General features: G+C 39.8%; 2 protein-coding genes across 3 annotated transcripts; one reads left to right on the forward strand and one right to left on the reverse strand.

Moving 5' to 3' along the window:
* Positions 1-2,265: 2,265 nt before the first annotated feature.
* dio3a (iodothyronine deiodinase 3a) lies at positions 2,266-3,654 on the forward strand. The gene has a single exon (XM_031847778.1). The coding sequence runs from the start codon at positions 2,300-2,302 to the stop codon at positions 3,086-3,088; it is 789 nt and encodes a 262-aa protein (XP_031703638.1). The 5' UTR covers positions 2,266-2,299; the 3' UTR covers positions 3,089-3,654.
* Positions 3,655-8,665: 5,011 nt separating this feature from the next.
* On the reverse strand, positions 8,666-18,968 carry dlk1 (delta like non-canonical Notch ligand 1). Of its 2 annotated transcripts, XM_031848113.1 has the most exons (7): positions 18,779-18,968; positions 18,632-18,646; positions 18,251-18,331; positions 17,991-18,054; positions 17,365-17,495; positions 16,101-16,242; positions 8,666-11,645 (listed from the first exon to the last, which is right to left on the reverse strand). In XM_031848113.1, exons 3-7 carry the CDS (start codon positions 18,300-18,302, stop codon positions 10,859-10,861), a joined length of 1,176 nt encoding a protein of 391 aa, XP_031703973.1. In that variant the 5' UTR covers positions 18,303-18,331; positions 18,632-18,646; positions 18,779-18,968; the 3' UTR covers positions 8,666-10,858. The 2 variants fall into 2 exon arrangements, with proteins under 2 accessions (XP_031703973.1, XP_031703974.1); XM_031848114.1 differs by lacking the exons at positions 18,632-18,646; positions 18,779-18,968 and having other exon boundaries at positions 18,251-18,625.
* Between the last annotated feature and the right edge of the window lie 966 nt (positions 18,969-19,934).

Here is a 19,934-nt window from a genome sequence, read left to right on the forward strand (position 1 = left end):
ATAGTTCTCTGACAAGATGCTTTTGGCCCCTTCCTTAGCTTTTCCTCTGGAAATGAGTTAGTGGCCTTGTTAGACATGTATCTTCTAAAGTTGTGTTTATTTCTGTGGGTGGATTCTCACGGGTGTTTTTTATGTTGTCCTTCGGCTCCCTGTTGAGAGCAGCATTTTCTTAAGTGTTTTCAAAAGTGTCTGGCAGTCAGTTGCCTTGAATAAGTTTCCCTGTAATACTTCTTCTTTTTTTTCCCCCCAAGAGTTTCTCTACAGTTTTTCCAAAGTTTCATGTTTCCTTAAAGATGGAGTGAAGGTCTGTTGTGGTGAAAGACTGTAGACTGACTGCAAAGTGACAAATCACAGCATTAGTTTGCATTAATGTAGTACAGTATACTTTGATTTTTCAGGTATTTAACTAGCTGGATTAGCCAAAAAGCAGTCTTTACCATCTATCTTCTCCATAACATTTCCTTATTTTATTTTCCAGAAAATGCATTATATCACAATATGTATCAACATTGTGATAAAACCTCCCATGCTGCAGCTTCTGTCATGTTGCCGTCTAATCAAACCAATACACTTTCTGATAGCTGAAACTTTTAAGTGAGTGTTGATGTTGAAAAGCTGAATTCATGGGACCAGAGTCTGTGTTCAGCAGGTGTACAGCTGGTGTGATATTACAGCATTCATTACTATGTCCACCTAATCTTCTCATTTGGCTTGTGTATTTCCTCTTCCTCTTGACAAATAAGAGATCAATGATCTGTTTTGATGTGGATAACTTAAAAGTGCAGCAAATTGACAAGCTCTCAGTGTGCACCTCATCCCTCCAGATCCTGTCTCAACTGTCAAAAGACCAGCAGCGGATTGGCTGATGTACTGAGATTTCTTCATCCATAACTTGTTTTGTGTTTGAACATATAGTTGATCACATTCTCAGTTTTTATTAGTTGGTGGTGTCCTTCTGTTTTGTCTGTCAGACAACTTTACAATTATTTGATCGAGGATCTCGAAATGCCAACATAGCTCAGTCAGTCGGTTTGTTAGAGGATTTGTGAAGCTGACCATGAACACAATAAGGCTGCACAGATCAGTGTTATTCTGAAGTGTTGAACAGATTCAAAAATATATTTTCATGACAATTGCTGGTTAAAAGGATCTTTATACTTACAGTGGCACTGGGCGAAACATCAGCAGATCCAGGTAGAACTTTTTAATTGTTTTTGGACACTTATTATTAAGTATTTTGGGAAGAAAAGGGGTTGATTAAAGACGGCAGCTCTTCAAACACATCACAAACAACCCTGACCGACTGACAGGGAGCTTATGACTTGTGTTTTTAGGATCTCTTTTTATGTAATGTTACTAGAGTTGACCCAGTAGAGCACCTTAGAGGATTATGGCCACATGAAAAAAAATGTTGTGTCACAAAATTCACATTTTTCTCATCTCCAAACCCTGACTTTAAATTCAGAAATATGAAGAAGTATTTCTGGAAAGTGACACAATTCTGACTTGCAGAAGATTTCAGACTTTTTGTTTCAGATGTTGGACTTTGTCACAATTCATCCTTTCACATATTTCTGGCTTTTTCTATCAGAAATATTTTTTCTCTGTTAATGAGAATGTAACTTTTTTCATAAGGCATTACAAATGTTCACCTCTCCACCTCTGAATCTTACTTTACTGTATAATGTATATCCCATTTCTGATTTACCATAAATGTGACTTAAACAAAAATATATTTAAACTCCTCAGATGTTTTGAGTGTATAACATCATTTGAGCTAGCATCGGTCAATATGGACAGATATTACATTGCATTAAGAGAAACAGTAGACTGACTGTTCACATGTGTTGGTGGTTCGGTTAAGGACAGTATTTATAGTAGGCCTATACAGGCCAGTCATTTAAGTGAAGTCAGCTTCTGCCCAAATCTGCTCCAGCAAACAGCCAATGCAGTAGAAAAGTCTGCAACAGCATCAACTTTACGCTGTTATCACACATGATATGCGACGACATTGAAACTATTTGACTGCTCAAACATCATTGGATGATAATCTTAATTTTAACAGTTTCTCCAAACAAAGAGCTGCTGTGCCGCACCCTTTGCTTTTGGCTGTGACTCAAAACTGTGGGGTTGACAGAAGGTAATCCCCACCATGTGAGGCCTCGGCCCCAGTTTGGAGGCGGGGTGTGATTCATTCAAATCTGCCGGTGCTATAAAAAGAGAGGAAGTTGCAAGTAACCTAACTTCAACCCACAAGATCGTGGCACAGCATAACACCATCGGGTAGTTATAAGTGATAATGAATACTATTAAAGCTATTAAAAATGCAATAGTCTGTCTCGTCTTGCTGCCCCGCTTTCTAATGGCAGCACTCATATTTTGGCTGCTTGACTTTTTATGCATAAGGAGAAGGGTTTTCTTCAGGATGAAGCAGCAGGAGGGCGATGCCATCGATCCTCCACTGTGCATATCGGACTCCAATCGTCTCTTCAGCCTTGAGTCCCTCAAGGCAGTGTGGCACGGCCATAAACTGGACTTTCTGAAGGCAGCGCATCTCGGACACGGAGCCCCCAACACCGAAGTTGTTCAGCTGGAGGATCAGAGGCGCAGCCGCATCCTCGATTACGCAAAAGAAAAGAGACCGCTCATCCTCAACTTTGGGAGCTGCACCTGACCACCGTTCATGGTGCGTCTGAAGGCTTTTCGGGGAGTCGTGCAGCAGAACGCAGATATAGCAGACTCTGTAGTTGTGTACATCGAGGAAGCGCACCCCTCCGACGGCTGGATGAGCACTGACGCGCCCTATCAGATCCCCACACACCGGTGTCTGGAGGACCGACTAAACGCTGCGCAGCTGATGCACCTGGAGGTGCCCGGCTGCCCGGTCGTGGTCGACAGTATGGAAAACTCCTCCAACGCTGCGTACGGAGCCTATTTCGACAGACTTTATATACTGCAGGAGGGAACGATAGTTTACCAGGGTGGCAGAGGACCCGAGGGGTATCGGATCACAGAGCTCAGAGACTGGCTCGATCAATACAGAGAAACGCTGGAGAAATCCAGTAATCTAGTTATTAGTGTAGATTAATTCTCATCTTTGTATAGCTGCTATGACGAAAACAAAATGCTGCATATTATTTCAGTATTATAACTCCAATTAGATAGATTTCCTCCGTCAATATTGGTTTAAGTATATTTATTTTTCAGTATTTTGTTCAACATTGTAGGATGCACTAGGCTATAGGCTCCTTCATGTCATATTGGACATCTAGACGTGCTGTTTAGAATCCATCTACAAAAAGGTTTGTTTGGACCTTGATTGTTTGTGAACAAAATTATTTTGTGTGTCAAAAGTTTTTATTTTTATTTTGTATTTCTTCTCCTTATGTAAATGCGCCTTTAATAACCCATCAGGATGTTGAGATGTGCCATCACTCTGCTCGTCAGTATATAGTGAAGTTCGGTTTTTAAACGGGCTGAATCCAGAGAACCGATACTGATGTTTTACTGGAGATCACGCGTGAAGCTACTGCTCTCTGCCCTGCATGGCGCAACTGTTATGTAAATATTGTTACGTTTTATGGATATATTTTTCATACAATAAAATGCTTTGATCTACTTCTTCATTGCAGGCCTATTTTATTTCAAACTAAATACTTAAGAGGTAAGTGGCATCATTGTGGTTGCATGCAAGGTGGGGGAGCTTGTGTGCTTCCTTGTATTCGCTTTTTGCAATAACATCATGCTTGTGCATAGATTTTACAGTAATTTGGTCTTTTATGGTAAGAAGACAAAAGGATGAATGTTCAATTTCCTGCACAATAAAGCACAACGGGCCTCTCATGGATTCCTCCAGAAATCTCCTGTCTGAAGTTGAGCCACTCAAATTGGTGTGGAGAAGCAGAAAATATGAAGATCTTCCAAAAGCTCCAAACATAAAAAGTCAGTAAAAACAGAAATGATTGCATTATTTTAATGCAGATTTCTTGACTGATTCACAATCAAAACCAATTTATTCGCAACAACAAAAATCTTAAAAATTAAACTAATTTTACAAACATTTTCTCTAACATTTTCTTTTCTTCTAAAATCAACCATGTCCTGTAAAGTTTGGTCTCTGTTGTTAGGATGAGATACTATATGTGTCCTTTTGAACCGTATAGTGGTTTATAGATCTTTGGTTTGCAGTGAAAAAGCCGTGCTTTGTTCTCCACAGCCCCTTCCTTAGCCTTTGACCTCTCACAATTAAATGAGGATAATCACACTTGATCCTATTACACTGAGTGATATATCCACCTGTAAGGGTCTAAACACAAATGTGTTCAGGGCTTAGCACACCAATCCCAGAGCAGAGTTAGGAGTGAAGGCATTTAACTGTGTTAGTGCACTTATGTACATCCTAAAATATGTCTAACTCTCTGTTGTGAGTTAATGCTGAATTATTGCTCATGAGCATATCTGGAAACACTACCATTGAAATCACCACATTACCAAATGTCCAAAATATTGTATGCATCTTGTAGTTTTCCTGGAAAATGATTTAATTCAGCATTGTAGTACACACCATCTTAAACTGAAGGAAAATCCTCTCAGAGTCTGATACGAGTCACGACGCACTGAAGACACAACGGGGGGGGGGCAATGCCTCAGACTCCAATGACTCAGGGAACCAGATAATAACGCTGACACACCGTGTATGTGGAGCAACATCTTGTCAGGTTCCCTGTGTCTCCAGCCTCCACAGCGTCATTATTCATAGTCAACTTTGGAATATAAAGCGGTTACCTCCTGCATGGCAGCAAAGTCACAACTGGGACATAAATCACTGTACACATCATAGGTTTTAGAAACATAAATGACACAAGGATGCTTATTGTGGTTAAAGTAGGTAATTTTACCAGAAAAAAAGTGCTTATGAATCATGGCTTTGAAACTAATTTGAGTTATAGCAATATCACTCCATGTTTGAAATTAGTGGTTGTAATAAAGTGGAAATGAGAAAACGCTTTTGTTATGTTTCCGGAAAACAAGGTTGCTGTTTCTCTTCAGATCTCAGTCGTGGCAGTGAAATAGATCATATCCTTCCAGTTTTCATCACTTGATTAAAATTTGTGGTCGCAATAAAGTGGAAATGAGTAAAGCTTTTGTTATGCATCAAGAAAACAAGATCAAGATTTCTCTTCAGATCTGAGTCATGGCAGCGAAATAGCGTGGCATCCTTCAGGTTTTAGTCCAGACATCAGGAACTTGTTTATTTCGCTGGTCCCAAAGTTAGAAATCTCTGTTTCTGCAGCTAATTCACATGGTCACTCCACATTATGTCCTTTAGATATTATATCCACACATGAGGAGATGTGTTGTTGAACAACAGAGCAATATAAAGCAGGAACAAGTCAACAGGTTCCTTGGTTCTTTTTAAATTACTGTAAATGTCTTTTGATTTTGGAGTTTTGGTCAAACAAACCAACAATTTAAAGACAGCACCTTGGGATTCGGGAAATTGTGACGGACATTTTTACTATTTTCTAACAATTTAATCTAAAAGATAATCAATAGATTGATAGTTCATTGCAACCGTAAGAAGATAAGAAAACATGTTTTCAGACTTTTGTCTAATACTTGCTTTTTTCTTTTAAATGAATAGATCATTTGACCACCTCTGGCTCTCAAATATCTTCCCAATAAAACGACTCACTCACTTTCATTGAACTGATCAGACAGGAAAGATATTCAGTGGGTCCCATGTAGACATTAGATATGTTGCTGGTCTGACTGCACGGGCTTTACGATGACCTTTCTTTCCTGCTCATCTGGAACACATTTAACAAACATCCAGTATTTATGTGGAGCTAACAGTTGACTGATGGATACCTGCCTATAGGAAATATATCTTGCAGTGCTTCCCAAAAAGAACACCCTCACTGGAATTTCTTTCAATCTGGATTCCTTTCCATGTGTAATTTTTCATGGATCTGGAGTTTCCTCTGTCAGGGGACACGGCAGGCAGGAAGAAAGGGTTAAAGGTCTCAGGCTAGGGGGGAGAAAAATAACTTTTGCTGGTCTGTCTTGCTTCAAAACTTGGTGGGAGCAGAATGGGGTTGCTGAGGTGGGTTTTTTGTTGCTTCTCTGCACAGCTTTGAAGGTGAGGGCCCCTCTCTCCCCAGGGCCATAACTCTGCAAATTAATGTCGTCTGGTGGTGGGGAGCCAGGGCCACAGCACACTAAAATGTTTTCGTTAAAACCTTTGTGATTCAGGTTTAACATGTAACATTGAACCATGCTTTAAACAACCTTCTTTATACTGGTATAAATAAACCTGCTCAGTCGCAGTTTTAGTTTCTGTGTGGACATTGTTTTCAAGGAATGTAGATATTATTAGAGAACTGAAAATGTTGTTATGAAAAGTTTATTCGGGAACTTTTGATGGAGCCTCGGTTACAGCATTGTCACAAGTATTGACTGTTATAGTCGCCTTAAGATCCATTTAGTGCCAAGTGGCAGCATCAAGAAAAGATTGTAATCCCTATGGAATCCATGATGATTAACATTCAGTTTAACATTTTAATTATGTATAACTATATACATAACTATATGTATGCTGCCACATATTGAAATCTATTGGACTGGACCGTTAAGGTTGGCTTTTATTGGTCATGGATACAACACAGCAGGACATTTTCCACTAAAGTTCAGTCTGGAGTGAGAAATTGTTGGATGTAGTGCAGAGAGAGAAACAATGAAAAAACACAGATCGTCACCCAAACGGTGAACTGAAGTTGTGCAGCGACAAATCTATTATTATGTGGGACAGGCAGCACTCCTGTAATGGTCTGCGTTCCTGCTCAGAAGAAGACCAGTGAAATCAGGAAAGATTATTGATATACTGTTGTTTTTATACATTTTTTGCAGCTATTTTAGATATATTAAAAAATATTGGTGTATGCTTAGTTTTAAATGCGTAAAAAGTCAACTACTTCACAGTTAACAAAATGCAATGTTTTCAGTGGAGTGAAATGCATCACATCGTGATGAACTCCTATTTACAGCCAGCCTTCTTCCTTCTCATTTTAGATGGATGACACCTTGTGGGCATATTCTAAATACTACATGATATGTTTTAAACATCAAAATGTAAGACTAAAACATATTGGGTCGAATAAATACGTCTGCACTGCTCTCTGTTGGCTGAGAAGCAAAACTGCTGACTCGGTTATGCTGAGTTCAAGACACTCTAAAGATGCTCATTTTACCAATGCTTTCCTGGTTTGGGAGAGTCACCGTTTATATTGTTATATATGTCATCAACTTTTTAATGAGATATGGATATGTGTAATGTGTTATCATGCATATGAAGGGAACACCATTTAGTGAACTGGATTCATTAAAATGAAATATTTCTCTAATATAAAGTGAATTATTAACGTCACTTCAATGAGTCATTAATGCTTCAAATGCAGTCTGACACATTTATGTCCCAAATGGCAGCCAGAAGAAACTGTTTTGAATATTTTAAAATATTTTCATCATATTTGCCTCATCATACCTCTTCTCAGGACAAACATCTCATTTGCCCTTCTCCTCACTATTGTTCTAAACATAAACTTTTAAAGTTTTAAATTGCTTCATATATCATACACTTTTCTGTCATTAGTTTCTGTCACGGTTCTTGCGCTCACTTCCACCAAGCAGCGCCCTACCTTCTCTGCCGCTTTTTATTGTTTCATCATGTAATGTATTAACACACGGTAACCTTTCCCATTTCAAGGGTAAATCCGCTCACATTTGTGTGGGTCAAGTCACATCTTGTCATAGAAATGACCGTGTAGAGAAATCCCGTCTGACCGTGCATTTATCGTTCGTATTAGTAAATCGTTTAGTGACAATGTCATTCCCAGCATGTCAACCCAACCCAACCTGACTAGACATCTAATCAGCCAGAGTAATTGAAACACCTGTGTGAGTGTGCAGGGCCTTTAATAACCAGAGATCATAACTGTGAAACTATGTAGACCAGATATCAAGAAAACACAGTCACATTGAACGAGGTGCACACCAGTGTGAGTTTCAGTACAAATACATTAACACTAAGCAACCTTTCTTAGATATGCTATGCTTTATTTTCCAACACATAGTACATATGCTTGTGTTTTTCTAACGTTGGGTGCTCTACATACATACAGATACTAAATATAAGAGTCAAAATAACTAATTCATTTTTTTTTCGTAGAATCAGCACTTTTTTGCAGCTGTTAACATATCATTTGTATTTCGATCTGAGTTTTCAACAGGCTGTGTCTTCGAGCTACCCTTTACTTTACATTTTAACAGTGTTTCTTTCACATTTAGAGATCTTACTTGTTGCATACTACTGCATCTTAAGTCCTTGTTGTGCCACAAGGTGGAGACAGAGACTGCCATCTGAAACAGAGATACTCAGGAGGAGAGCTGACAGAGTGACGGTTATCAGCCAGTTGATAATCAGTGAGTTGGGCCTGCAGATTAATTGAATTAAGCATCACAGAGCAGGAGAGCAGATTTCAGGTGGTGCATAATGTGCATCGGTTGTGCATCTCATACTGTGAAGCATCTGACGTTGTAGCCTTGCCAAGCATCTGATATTATCGTAACAAGATGAGATGCAGTACAGAACAGACAAACTAAGATGGCGGTTTTATACATACCGTATTTATTAAAAACAATGAACAGAAAACAAACACTATCTGGCCAAAGCCCAACAGCAAATAATCTCAGATTGGAATAAATATTGATAAGTACTACACTGTTACAGTCACTACCCCTTGTAGAAATGCCACATTTAGAGAAGAATTGTGATCGACAAAACCCACCACATTAACAGCATCTCCTCACAGGATAAAGGGGAGCTAAATTGGGGCATATGATTGTGAGACTCAAGAGAAAAAAATCTCCCACTTTAAAATCACTCTAATTCTCATATCAGCAAATTAATTTAAATATGTTACATTAAATAATGCTCCACACTATCTTTACTGGGTGACAGACATGTTTCCCATACATTCAGCATTTATGAAACCACTTCTTCCCTCAATCAGGAGTAGGTGTCTCATCATATCACACATGATAAGACAAACCAATAACATTGGTAACAGATGTTGCAGTATTGATTCCTGGGCTGGGAGATGTATGGTGCATGACCTATAGAATTCCAACATTAACGGTAACACTGAAACACTGTAAATGAGTATATGCGATTGAGACAATAGGTGAGGATTCATGCCATGGATACAAATGGATGATGGAAAATAGAAAGTGGCATTTCTGTTGATGAACTGTGAAAGAAACCTGTCTTAACATCCACGTAAATACACCAACATCTTAAGTGATACATTTGCAGAGAGAGACATTTGGATGGTATTTAGGAGGTGATATTGCCTCTCCAGGTACATACTTGTACAAATTACCTTGACATGAAAAGAGCTTTGAAAAATTTGAAAGTACAACTGTTTGGGTGGCATGTAGTAATATCAAATTACACATTTGAACTGCACATAGTGTACAAACTATACTAACTGCTAATATGTACTTTTACATTAATTATGAAATGGAAAATTCACATTGCGTTGGATGGAGATGTCAACTAACAATTACTTTCATTGTTTATTAATTCTCCTGATTATTTTCTCATCAGAAAATAGTGAAAACTGCCGGTTGAAATATCCCACAGCTATTGAAAGCTATTCCAAACCCCTAAGATATTCAGTTTACTATAAAATAAGACACATCAATGCATTAAATCATCACATTTGAGAAGCAGACACCAGGTAACGTTGACTAAAGTGATTAACGCAATAAATATATTTTACATTTTTTGTCGATGAACTAGTCGATTAATCGTTTCAGTTTGAGTCATGGTTATAAAAACTAAGAACAATTGGTTAACGGTGCAATTTACGGGATACAGAGCATTAATATAGCATTAAACAACTATTTGCTATGTAAAGATATAGTGGAATAATGTCTACCTGAGCAGAGAATGAAGTCACTCTCCCTCTGTGTGTGTTGTAATCTGAGTTTGTCATTGCTTTGTCATTGCTTCTGGTGCACGTTTGTGCATGTGAGCGTGCCCTACTTGTTAGCTCACGGCCTTCGCTTTGCACTGCTCTCATACAGCAGTTACAGCTGATGACGCGGTCCCTACCGACTGCATCATCACGAAAGCATAGCACTCAATCTCCAGTTCCCCCCCAGGTAAACACTGTTAGATCTATCAGCACTTTTGCAGCAGTTTGCACTGTTAGCACTGTTAGCACCATTAGCAATGAGCTGCCGGCTCAGCCATCGCAATGTTGAGAACCGTGAGAGGCAATGGAAAAGCTCCCACTCTCTTAAAATGCACCTTTTAACAAATCAAAAATCACTAGTATGATTACTTAGATTAATTACAATTACTGAAAGAAAAGTAGTCTAGGTTACATGTGCTTTTTTAAAAAATCAACTTAATTTCTCCCTTTTTTTTATTATTCAACTCATTATTGTATTGCAAATCAACATGTTACAAAGCAGTTGAATCATGACTGCGAAATCAAAAATACACTACAATGACATATTTTTACCAACCATCAAAGTAGTACATCTTTTATAATTTCATACGTTTTAAATGGGTAGTTCTCAACAGTACGATATAAGTTAAAAGTGTACAATCCAGTGTCATGGTTAGTCCATTAGATTATACATTCCAATATATTCCAGTTTAGTCCAGTATCTCTCACTTTAACAACACAACTGTACAACAGTCATAGTATTTTCTTCGTAACTATTTTTCAACATTTAATATTAAACTCCTTCCAGAGGGATAGCGGAAGAGGCAGAGGTGATTTAATCAGATGGAGGTGTAGTGTCTCCCAAAGCTGGTGAGTCTAATCTTCTCCGGCAGGATGACGTGAACCGAGTGCTCCTGCTCCTCCTGGCTCGAGCTGCCGGCTTCTCTCAGCAGGTGTTCCCTCTGCTGACGAACAAGCTGGCTGTACTTGGCATTAGCCAGCCACGTCTCACAGCGGCCAAAAAACACAATGCCTGTAGTGCACAATATAACCACGCAGGTGAGCAGGGCCAGCATGCCGAAGCAGATGAGTTGGCCGTGGGTGATGAGGACGCCGGGGGAGTGGACTGTCTCCTTTAGGGTGATCTTGAGCAGGTCTCTCTCGGGCGGTCTGAGAAGCTTATGGAAGGTGTGAGCAGGGAGGGAATAGTGCTGCGGTGTCAGTGCAAACACTCTGTGGTCCACCGGCTTGGCACCGACCGGCTTGGACCTGGCCTTCGGTCTGTGCTGCAGGGAGCATGTGGGACCTGTAAACCATTTCTGGCAAACGCACTGGAAGGTTCCATCAGGCTGACCAACACACATGCCCCTGTCGGCACAGGGCCTGCCGGTGCAGGGCGAGACGCTGGTGTCATTACAAGTGAAACCAGTGAAGCCGAGCGGACAGACACATGTGAAGGCCAGGCCGTGGTTCGTACAGTTGCCACCGTTGTGGCAGGGATTAGGCTGGCAGCTGTCAATGCTGATCTCACAGAAGTCTCCAGATGACCCAGGGGGACATACACAGGAAGGGTAACCTGCTAAGCCATCGATATCCATACATGTGCCTCCGTTCTGACAAGGAGAGCTGGAGGACAGAGCATCACAGAGTGAATATACAGCAGGGCAAATAATGCTAGCAATCTAGTGCACAGCTTTACTGCAGCATATTTTATCCTGTGTTTACAAAGCACCCATCCAAACCTATTTTACATACAGTAAATAAGATGTTAATGGAAGGCTTTCTAGTCCTAAATCCATAATTTGCAGGGTTCCCCAGGGGAGTGCCATGGGGTCATTTATTTAATTTTGTATTATATACATAAATCAGTTAAAATCGACCTGCTTTTGTGACCTTTTTTATGCAGACGGTGCTGCATTTGTGACACCAAATTAAAGCTAGAAAGATGATCTTGTCTTCCCCAGCTGGCAGTGACATTACTTTAAAATAGTATTATTTGATTACACAAACACTGTTGACATGCTCATGATGTATGCCTGCAGGTGAGCTCGCCACATCTCCCCTGCTCCCAGGAGCGCTCTTTCGCTGCCGATGGCTTTCTTTTAAAAAAAAAAAAAAAAAAGAGCAACTAAATCCCAGAGTTATGGAAGTAGTGCCTCCACCCTGGAAATTCCAAAGATGCCTCTAGAACGTGAAAACAAATATCAACATGCGCAGGGCAGGGAGAAGGGGGACTAGTTGTGTCTATCTTCAGCTGATTTTCTGTAACCAGTGTAGCATTACAATCACAGCACAGCATAAGCCTTTTCTCTGGACTTGAAATCTGAGAACGACATCAGGTGAATCAGTGTTTCAAATACTTTGCACTAAAATGTCAAGGTTAGGACCTGTTTCCATCAACAACACCAGTAAATACCCATACACAATGGTTTTCAGCTGAAATAAAAGTGGGTTTAGTTAATCTTATCTGTAGCATTTACTCCAAGACACTTTTCTTCCGAAGCTGCTGCCACTGTGGTGTCTCCCCCCTTCCTGCCTGTCAACGTATTGATTAATACAGGTAGACTAACGTGTAACTGAGCTAGAATAAGCAGCTACGCTGTGAGGTACTGTAAGTAAGTGAGCAAGGTTGGTTGTCGGCACTTTGTGTAAGGCTGATGTAAAGAGGTGGTTGTGGAGTCAATAAACCTAAAAGTACTCGGTTTATCATGAGACAATTGATTTGCTGCTTTAATTACAAAATGTTTGGCATGACTCAAGTAATTCAATCAATTGCTGTTGCTGGTTCAAGAATAATACACTTATTGATATTACAATATATATTTCATTCATTTTGCCAAATTTAACAGTGTAAAGCAGAGTTTCTGCAAATGAAAAAATCTGTACCAGTAAAAAGATATAAAAGGAGTCTGCAATAAAGCTGCTGCACCCACATGTGCAATATTTCTGATTAATGCTGCCATGGTTCCCAAATCAATATCTTTTAATAGTAGCATGTGTTATTATACACAACAAGTCCCTAACATTGTGACTTCTTGAGTCAACAGAATAATAGCTCTGGCATACTTTTGAGACATCTCCGGTGTTTCATAGAGGAGCTGATTAATGTTACATCACACAGGCCTTTTAATGGAGATGAATTCCCCTGGAATACAAGTCCACTCATCACATTAGAAAATTATAATAAGTCTCTTATAATAAGATGATTCTTCAAAGGGTAGGAGGAGAGTTGTCCGTGCACTGACACATGAGCTGTAGTAGACTATTGACTTTTAGATGTGTCATGTAATAACAAGGCAACCTCGCAGAGAACAAACATGGTGGGGCTCAGAGTCTGGAGAGCTGTGTCAGCTAGCTGTGTCCTCGGAGAGTCCTTCATATGTATCTGATGGACAGGAGGAGAACGGATCGAGCCTGTCTTTAAAGGAATGAGCCACTGTTGTTGTTGTGGACGCTTTGCCTGAAAGCAAAAATTCAAGATGTAGTTTTTGTTTTGACTCATGGCTTGTTTTAGTTCTCTGTACATGGACAAGACATGGCACACAATGTACCCAGTAAATTGTAAATATTGTTTATCAATATAGCTTCAGTTAGTCTGTGAAGCTCTGCTATAACATACCCAGACTCTTGACACAAATAGACACCTTGCTTCCACTGTGTGCAATCTGCAGCGTCTTCTTACAGTACTTGGTTCAGTTCATGTTATAAATGTATCAGCACATTTATCACCACCTGAAGGCAAATTCCTTGTAAATAGGTAATGGTTATGCGAGGATATGGGAGACACTGAGTGTCTGAATGTATAATTAAACAATGGGTCAGGGAGCAGTGGATTGTGGGACACTGACAGATGCCAAGTACACATCTGTGGCGTCCTGCAAATACCGGCAAAAGAAGGCTGGATTTCTGGTCACATACTGTATAGAGAAGCTTTTGAAATGTGACAGCCTTAAGCATATATCATTCATTTCAATTTTGAAATGATGACTTCAAAGGATCCCTAAATTGGGATACAGCTTATGATGCTGCTCAGGTACATGCTGCCAGCTACTGCTTGTCAAGTGGAGAGCACAATCAACATTGCTGCTGCTGTGTTTATGACAAAAGGGAGCTGAAAAATGAATTATCTGAACAATCCTTGAAAATTCATGCCGACAGGAAAATTGTTTTGGCTAGATAAGCATAGAAGAGTCACACTTTGCTTTTACCGTTTGCAGTGTTTTGCATTTGCTGACTGAAAGAAAAGGCCGGCCCTAAACATGCCGGAAGTTACAACTTTCACTTCATAAGTGTAGGGCAACTGTGAATCAGTGGTAGAGTGGGTCGCCCTTCAATCAGAGGATCTGCTAGTACATGTTGGTGTGACAAGGGTGACAAGCCCGAAACCCTGTCCGGGTGCTCCGAGAATTTTATTTTAAATATGAGCTTTAAAATGTAGCATTCTGGTGTACTCTGAGAATAAAAGTGATAAGACAATATTTACTTTAAGCAAAAAACTAATTTATTATTCAGTGATTTATCAGTATTTCAGTTCTAGCTGAACAGCTGACTAGTTAGCTTTTTTTTTTTTAAATCAATATTATTATTATTAATATTAACCTTTATTTAGACAAAATCCATTTGAGACCGAGGTCTCATTTTCAAAAGTTTTAGTCATATAACAACAAAGATAGCAAGAGTAGCGAGAACCATCGCCTGTACAAAATAAAGTGATTCCTTTTCATTGAACCCTGTTACTGTATGGCTTCATATTAACTTCCACTGTTACTCATACCTGCAAACTCATAAGAGGTGAAAAATCACCACGAAATCACCTCATTCTACTTTGAGTTAAAAAAACACCCTGCAACCAGATCCGACCGTGTTCCGGTTTAACGTTGATGAGTGACTGCGTGCACTGAACACGGGGGGTTACTTGGCAACTCGAATTTTCAGCTCCCTCCACTGATTTTCTATGTTAAGGTCCGGAGTCTGATTAGGCTTCTTTGTTAGTGGGCACTTACAAAACCGGCAAGGGGTGAAATAATGATATGCTTTACTGTATGTAGCATTGTTGCAAATAGAGCACACGTGACTAAAAGCATTTGGAAAACACTTATAATAATAATACATTATTATACTACAATCATTTCTATAACTGTAACGACAGCCAGAGCTGCACTTCTCACCGGGAGGCTGCCTTTCAGAAACTGTTAATCACAAATGCCCACGCCAGAAACGGAACACTCTCAATACGTCCTACTGTGTAAGTTATTGCTTGCAGGCTTTCTGATAATTCACCTTACTTTTTTTCCCTAATTTGCGATAATAACGAAAGTTAACAGTCGACAAAGTTTTGCATGCAGTGTACGTTATCCTTAACCCAGCAAGTCTGAACTGTAACGGTACAGAACGTAACTTAAACTAAATGAAGACGCTGTAAGCTAAAGCAATAGGTAAATGTTGTGTTCACATCTTGTTTCTGCTGTCCCTATGTGGCCAAATAAAAATCAGTAATTTTATGTTTTAGGTATTCCCCCTGCCCTGAGTTGATGCACCTCTAGTGCCAATTTGCGTCAGGTGCTTGAAGCCTGCCTGCAGGTTCTTTTGTTGCCTTTGTTCACTATCAACACCATGTTCTTAGCTTTTTATGCAGTGTCTTAGACCTACAAACCAGAAAAGTCAGCCCTCAGAGTAAGTTAACTTTGTGACAAGAGCAAGTGGAGTTTCCCTTCACAAAGTTGGAAACTTGCCATTTCGCACATGCTCGTGTTTGTGGGGTAATCAAATCAAAGGGAACCTCTCTGCTTGTCTTACAAATGTGCAAACACACTCTTGCTTCTTACAAGTCACAACAACTAAACTGGCTACAGTTTTGTGCAGTGACGAAAAAAGATCACTCAATATTTCCTCTGCTAGCAGCCTGCTATTAGGAGCTACCTATACATGTGAGGTGGGTTCGATTGGATCCCTTGGGGATACAAAGACAGCTGACAGACACTGCATTGATTACTGCTCCTAATGACAAACAAATTGAGATAAGGCTCGAAAGCATTGGAGTATTCCTTTACTAAAATAGAACCTCAAAAAAGGTGCCGGTACCTGTTTATGAGACACAATCCTCTCATCGGTAGGCAGTGTTCACCATCATAGCCATGGGGACAGATGCACAGGTATCCCCCCTCCCCTGTCTCTATGCAGGTGGCATTACCAACACAAGGCCCGGATGAGCAAAGGCGAGGATCTGTTGTTTAAAAAAAGACAAAAAAGCATGCTGTTTTTAGATGTCATGTGCTCTCTCTCACTTCCTGTCTCTCTGCCTGCTTTCTCATCTCTTCTTTGTTTCCACTTTCACGGCTCCCCGCTGCAGCGTCTTGTCACCGAGAACAAAAGTGAGAACATAAACCGACAAAGTTCCACAGGCAAGCAGCTCATAGGCTCAAACAGAATAAGAGATTCACTGTGTGAGCTGAAGCCAAAAACGAAATACTTATTTTAATCTTCTCTCTTTATTTCTTATAAGAGGTTACCCGATAGTGGATTTTTAAAGGCCGATATAATAATGATAGTTTGCAGCAGGAAAAAGCTGATTAATTGGACTATATATGCTTGGCTGGTTTTGTTAAAAGAATATCTCAAATGATCTTTATATAGTAAACATCTAAAATGCATTTTAAACTCTGTTGTGCATTATGGTTGGAGTAGTTGGAGTTATTATCAGGAGTTAATCATATGCACACAGATATTTTCAGCAGAAATGCACCTCATTATGTCTAATGGAGCCGCAATGCAAAATGGTGATGTACGTCCCCGTGTGACTGGTGGCGGCTGCGCAGTCATCAGAGCCCAGTTCCACCGACAACGTGGTTTATAACACGTCCTATCGGCGCTTATTAATCGGTCGACCTCTGCCTATTATTGCTTGAGTGGCAGCAGGTCATTTCCATGCGATAATGTTCATTGTAGATACTATAGCAATTATAATCAGTGCTTGATTTAAATAGTGTGTCTGAAGTGGAAATGTGACTTTTATATTGCTTCAACATTTAATTCTCTGCAGCCTCAATGCATCAATCTTGAGGTTTTTCTATCATGTGTCTTGCATAATAGCTCAAAAGCAGCAGTTTATAATTTGTGTATGTGTGTCTTCAGCTTTCATCATTGAGCCATCATTCTTCTTCGCTTAGACAGATCTTATCTACTCTAGCTTTGCCCTTCTAAAAATACAGTTAACTATTCTCCAGACACTGGCCTCATTCGATGGCAACCTGCGTGTCCTCGGGGCTCTGTGACTCACCCTAACCTTTGGTATGGGAAAGTGTTTGAGGCAGAGATACGAGTGTCAGGAGAGCTTAATGAAACTCACCTCGGTTACAAAGGCTGCCCACCCAACCTTCCTCGCAGACACATTGCCATGCCTTCTCACATGTGCCGTGCAGACAGCCGGGGAAGGGCAGGCACTGGTCACAATTCTCTCCTTCCCATCCTGGTTTGCACCTGAAAGAGGGAAAAAAGGGAACAATCCTGAACTATAAAGATACCACTCACAGAGCTTTGCAGTCCTGCTCTTGTCCCCATAATGTCTCCATGAAAGTGAAATGACAGTCGTGTTTGCGTTATCTGCATTATGCAATAATTGGTTAAATTCCCAAAATACTAGCAGAGATTAATTATTATTTTGGCTCAAGAGTAGATACAGTAGCATTTGCCAGAATAATATTTTAAACTGGGCATGCTTTGCAACCAGAAGCGTTTGTGCTATCGGTTCGGATTACAATGCTTTTTACTGTTCAAACAAAGGGCTGATTTGGCAGTTGATTTAACACAACATAAGTGACAAACAAATCTAAAAAAACAGCAGAAGGATCCAGTTGGATTGTGATAGCATTTCTCTAGGGGACATTTACAGCTCCAGCGATTTATGGAAATAAGGTCACAAAAGCCCACTGGGTAAGCTTTCATCTACATAGGAATCTGGAGTCGTTTTAGTACCTGCACTTCCCTGGCTTCTCACAAAACCCATTATATGTGTTGCACCCTGCTCTGCATTGCCAACCTTTGAGACGGAAAGAAAGGGACAACATCTGTTTCCATAAAAAACACACATAAAACATTCACAGCAATAAAATATTTATCCGTTATAATTTCATTCCACGCACAGAGTAAATCTGTTCTGAAAAACAGTTTTTTTCACGACTCAAATGTGCGTCTCTAACAGTTGTCTCAGTGGACTGATCGAAATCTGAGATTACCTTTGGCAATTCCCGTCACGATCACAATCAAGACCACCGCTGTGAGATACATCGTTATATCCAGCAAGACCCCCTTTTGTCCTGCGAAATATGAAATGGGAAGTTGCAAAAAGAGCTCTCTTTGTGTGAAGAAGCGATGTTTTCACACGTTACATATATGACATTACTCAAAAGTTCGTTTTAGGAAAAGAAAAGAAACCATAAATTGAGAATTCAGAGGAAATGGCAAATTCCTTGAAGAGATCATGTGCAGTAACCTATTTATGAATGGCTTTAAAATGTAGATTATTATTGTGAAAATCACACTGCAAATCTCAATATATTTTTGGAATAATTTTGTGTTATCCTTTTCTTCTAGAAAAAAAAGCCTAATTGACGCACCTGAACCATATGCGTCTGCACCCAAACGGCATCCATTACGCACGGGCAGGAAAGAAGAGAAAAACCGTTTCATTTCAAAATTAACATTTTCATCTCGAAAACCTTTTTAACTTAAAGAATCTCATGGCATTCGCATCGTTGCCTTACCTATGTCGCGCCGGCGCTCTGTTTCCAAGTGGCTTCAGTCATATTTCACTGATTTGACTTTTTTTTTAATCCAAGCGTCGCGCTGTTTAAAGTGACACTACAGGTGATCGAGAGCTCCGGCTCGCTGGAGGAGGACCTGGAGGTTTTAACGGGACTGCTGCATCGTGCGGCGTCCCAGTGCAACACGCTCCTCCCACCTAATGAGGGAGAATGTGCGCACCATGTCTGACCTCCGAGAGGGAAGTGCTGTCTGCTCTTCGTAGAGAACATTAGGTGCCTGTATGCTATAAAGCATTACTTGATACCTTTGGAAAAGTATTTCAGGGAAGTGGTCCGAGCAAGTTATTAACGTTTCCATCACAGCTTATTTATTTTTTATTTTCCAATCGTAGTTTTCGATTCTTTATTAAAAGACAATCCAATCTCTCAGTTCCTCTCGGACTCTGCAATGAGTGGATGAAGTATTCAGATCATTTTCTTCAGTAAAAGAAGCAATACTGCAGTGTGAAAATACCTTAATATCAGTCGTCTATTAGAAGTAAAAATATCCATAATGCATCAGAATTGCGTCTCTAAATGTTATATTATTATACATTATAGTTTTAGATTTTAAGTGATGAAAAATGATAAAATATGATTCATAACGTGTATCAAATTATTACTGTTGTAGCTTGTTGAGGTGGAGTTATTTTTTATCTAATCTAGGTTGTAACAACTAATTTTATTTCACAAGATTATTGTATGTTTATTTTTGAAAATCCAAAGTAACTATTGATTTCAGATAAATGTAGTGGAGTAAAACATTTGCCTGTTGAATGTAGCGGAGTAGAAGTATGAAGTAGCAGAAAATGGGGGAACTCAAGGAATGTACAAGTACCTCAAAATTGTACAGTTTGTGAGTTAATGTTCTTACATTTCACCACAGATCTCTGCTGACCACCGCTGTACCAACTATAATGAAGCAATTCAGACTCACTCGTCCCCCATTTTGAATTGAATGACTTCCCTTACACAGCCCCTACCTGTCATACATAATGCCCTATTCTATTCTTAGTCCATTTATTGCTGTCCACAATAGGGTGTTTTAATGTGCAGGTAATGGTATCTTCCTTTCCACAAAATACATTACTTCTAGTCTAAGGGAGCTAATTATGAG

The sequence above is a fragment of the Anarrhichthys ocellatus genome, unplaced genomic scaffold (genome assembly GCF_004355925.1).
Source record: "Anarrhichthys ocellatus isolate YVR2014 unplaced genomic scaffold, GSC_Weel_1.0 scaffold7, whole genome shotgun sequence".
In the NCBI taxonomy this organism is placed as follows: Eukaryota; Metazoa; Chordata; class Actinopteri; order Perciformes; family Anarhichadidae; genus Anarrhichthys; species Anarrhichthys ocellatus.

Excerpts from the sequence above, each read along its gene's own strand:
- dlk1 (XM_031848113.1), bottom strand. The coding sequence starts at position 18,302 with ATGTATCTCACAGCGGTGGTCTTGATTGTGATCGTGACGGGAATTGCC. Across the intron at positions 18,055-18,250 it reads CGTGACGGGAATTGCCAAAG|GTTGGCAATGCAGAGCAGGG; the intron begins GTAATCTCAGAT and ends TCCGTCTCAAAG. Across the intron at positions 11,646-16,100 it reads GGATTGTGTCTCATAAACAG|CTCTCCTTGTCAGAACGGAG; the intron begins GTACCGGCACCT and ends TCTGTCCTCCAG.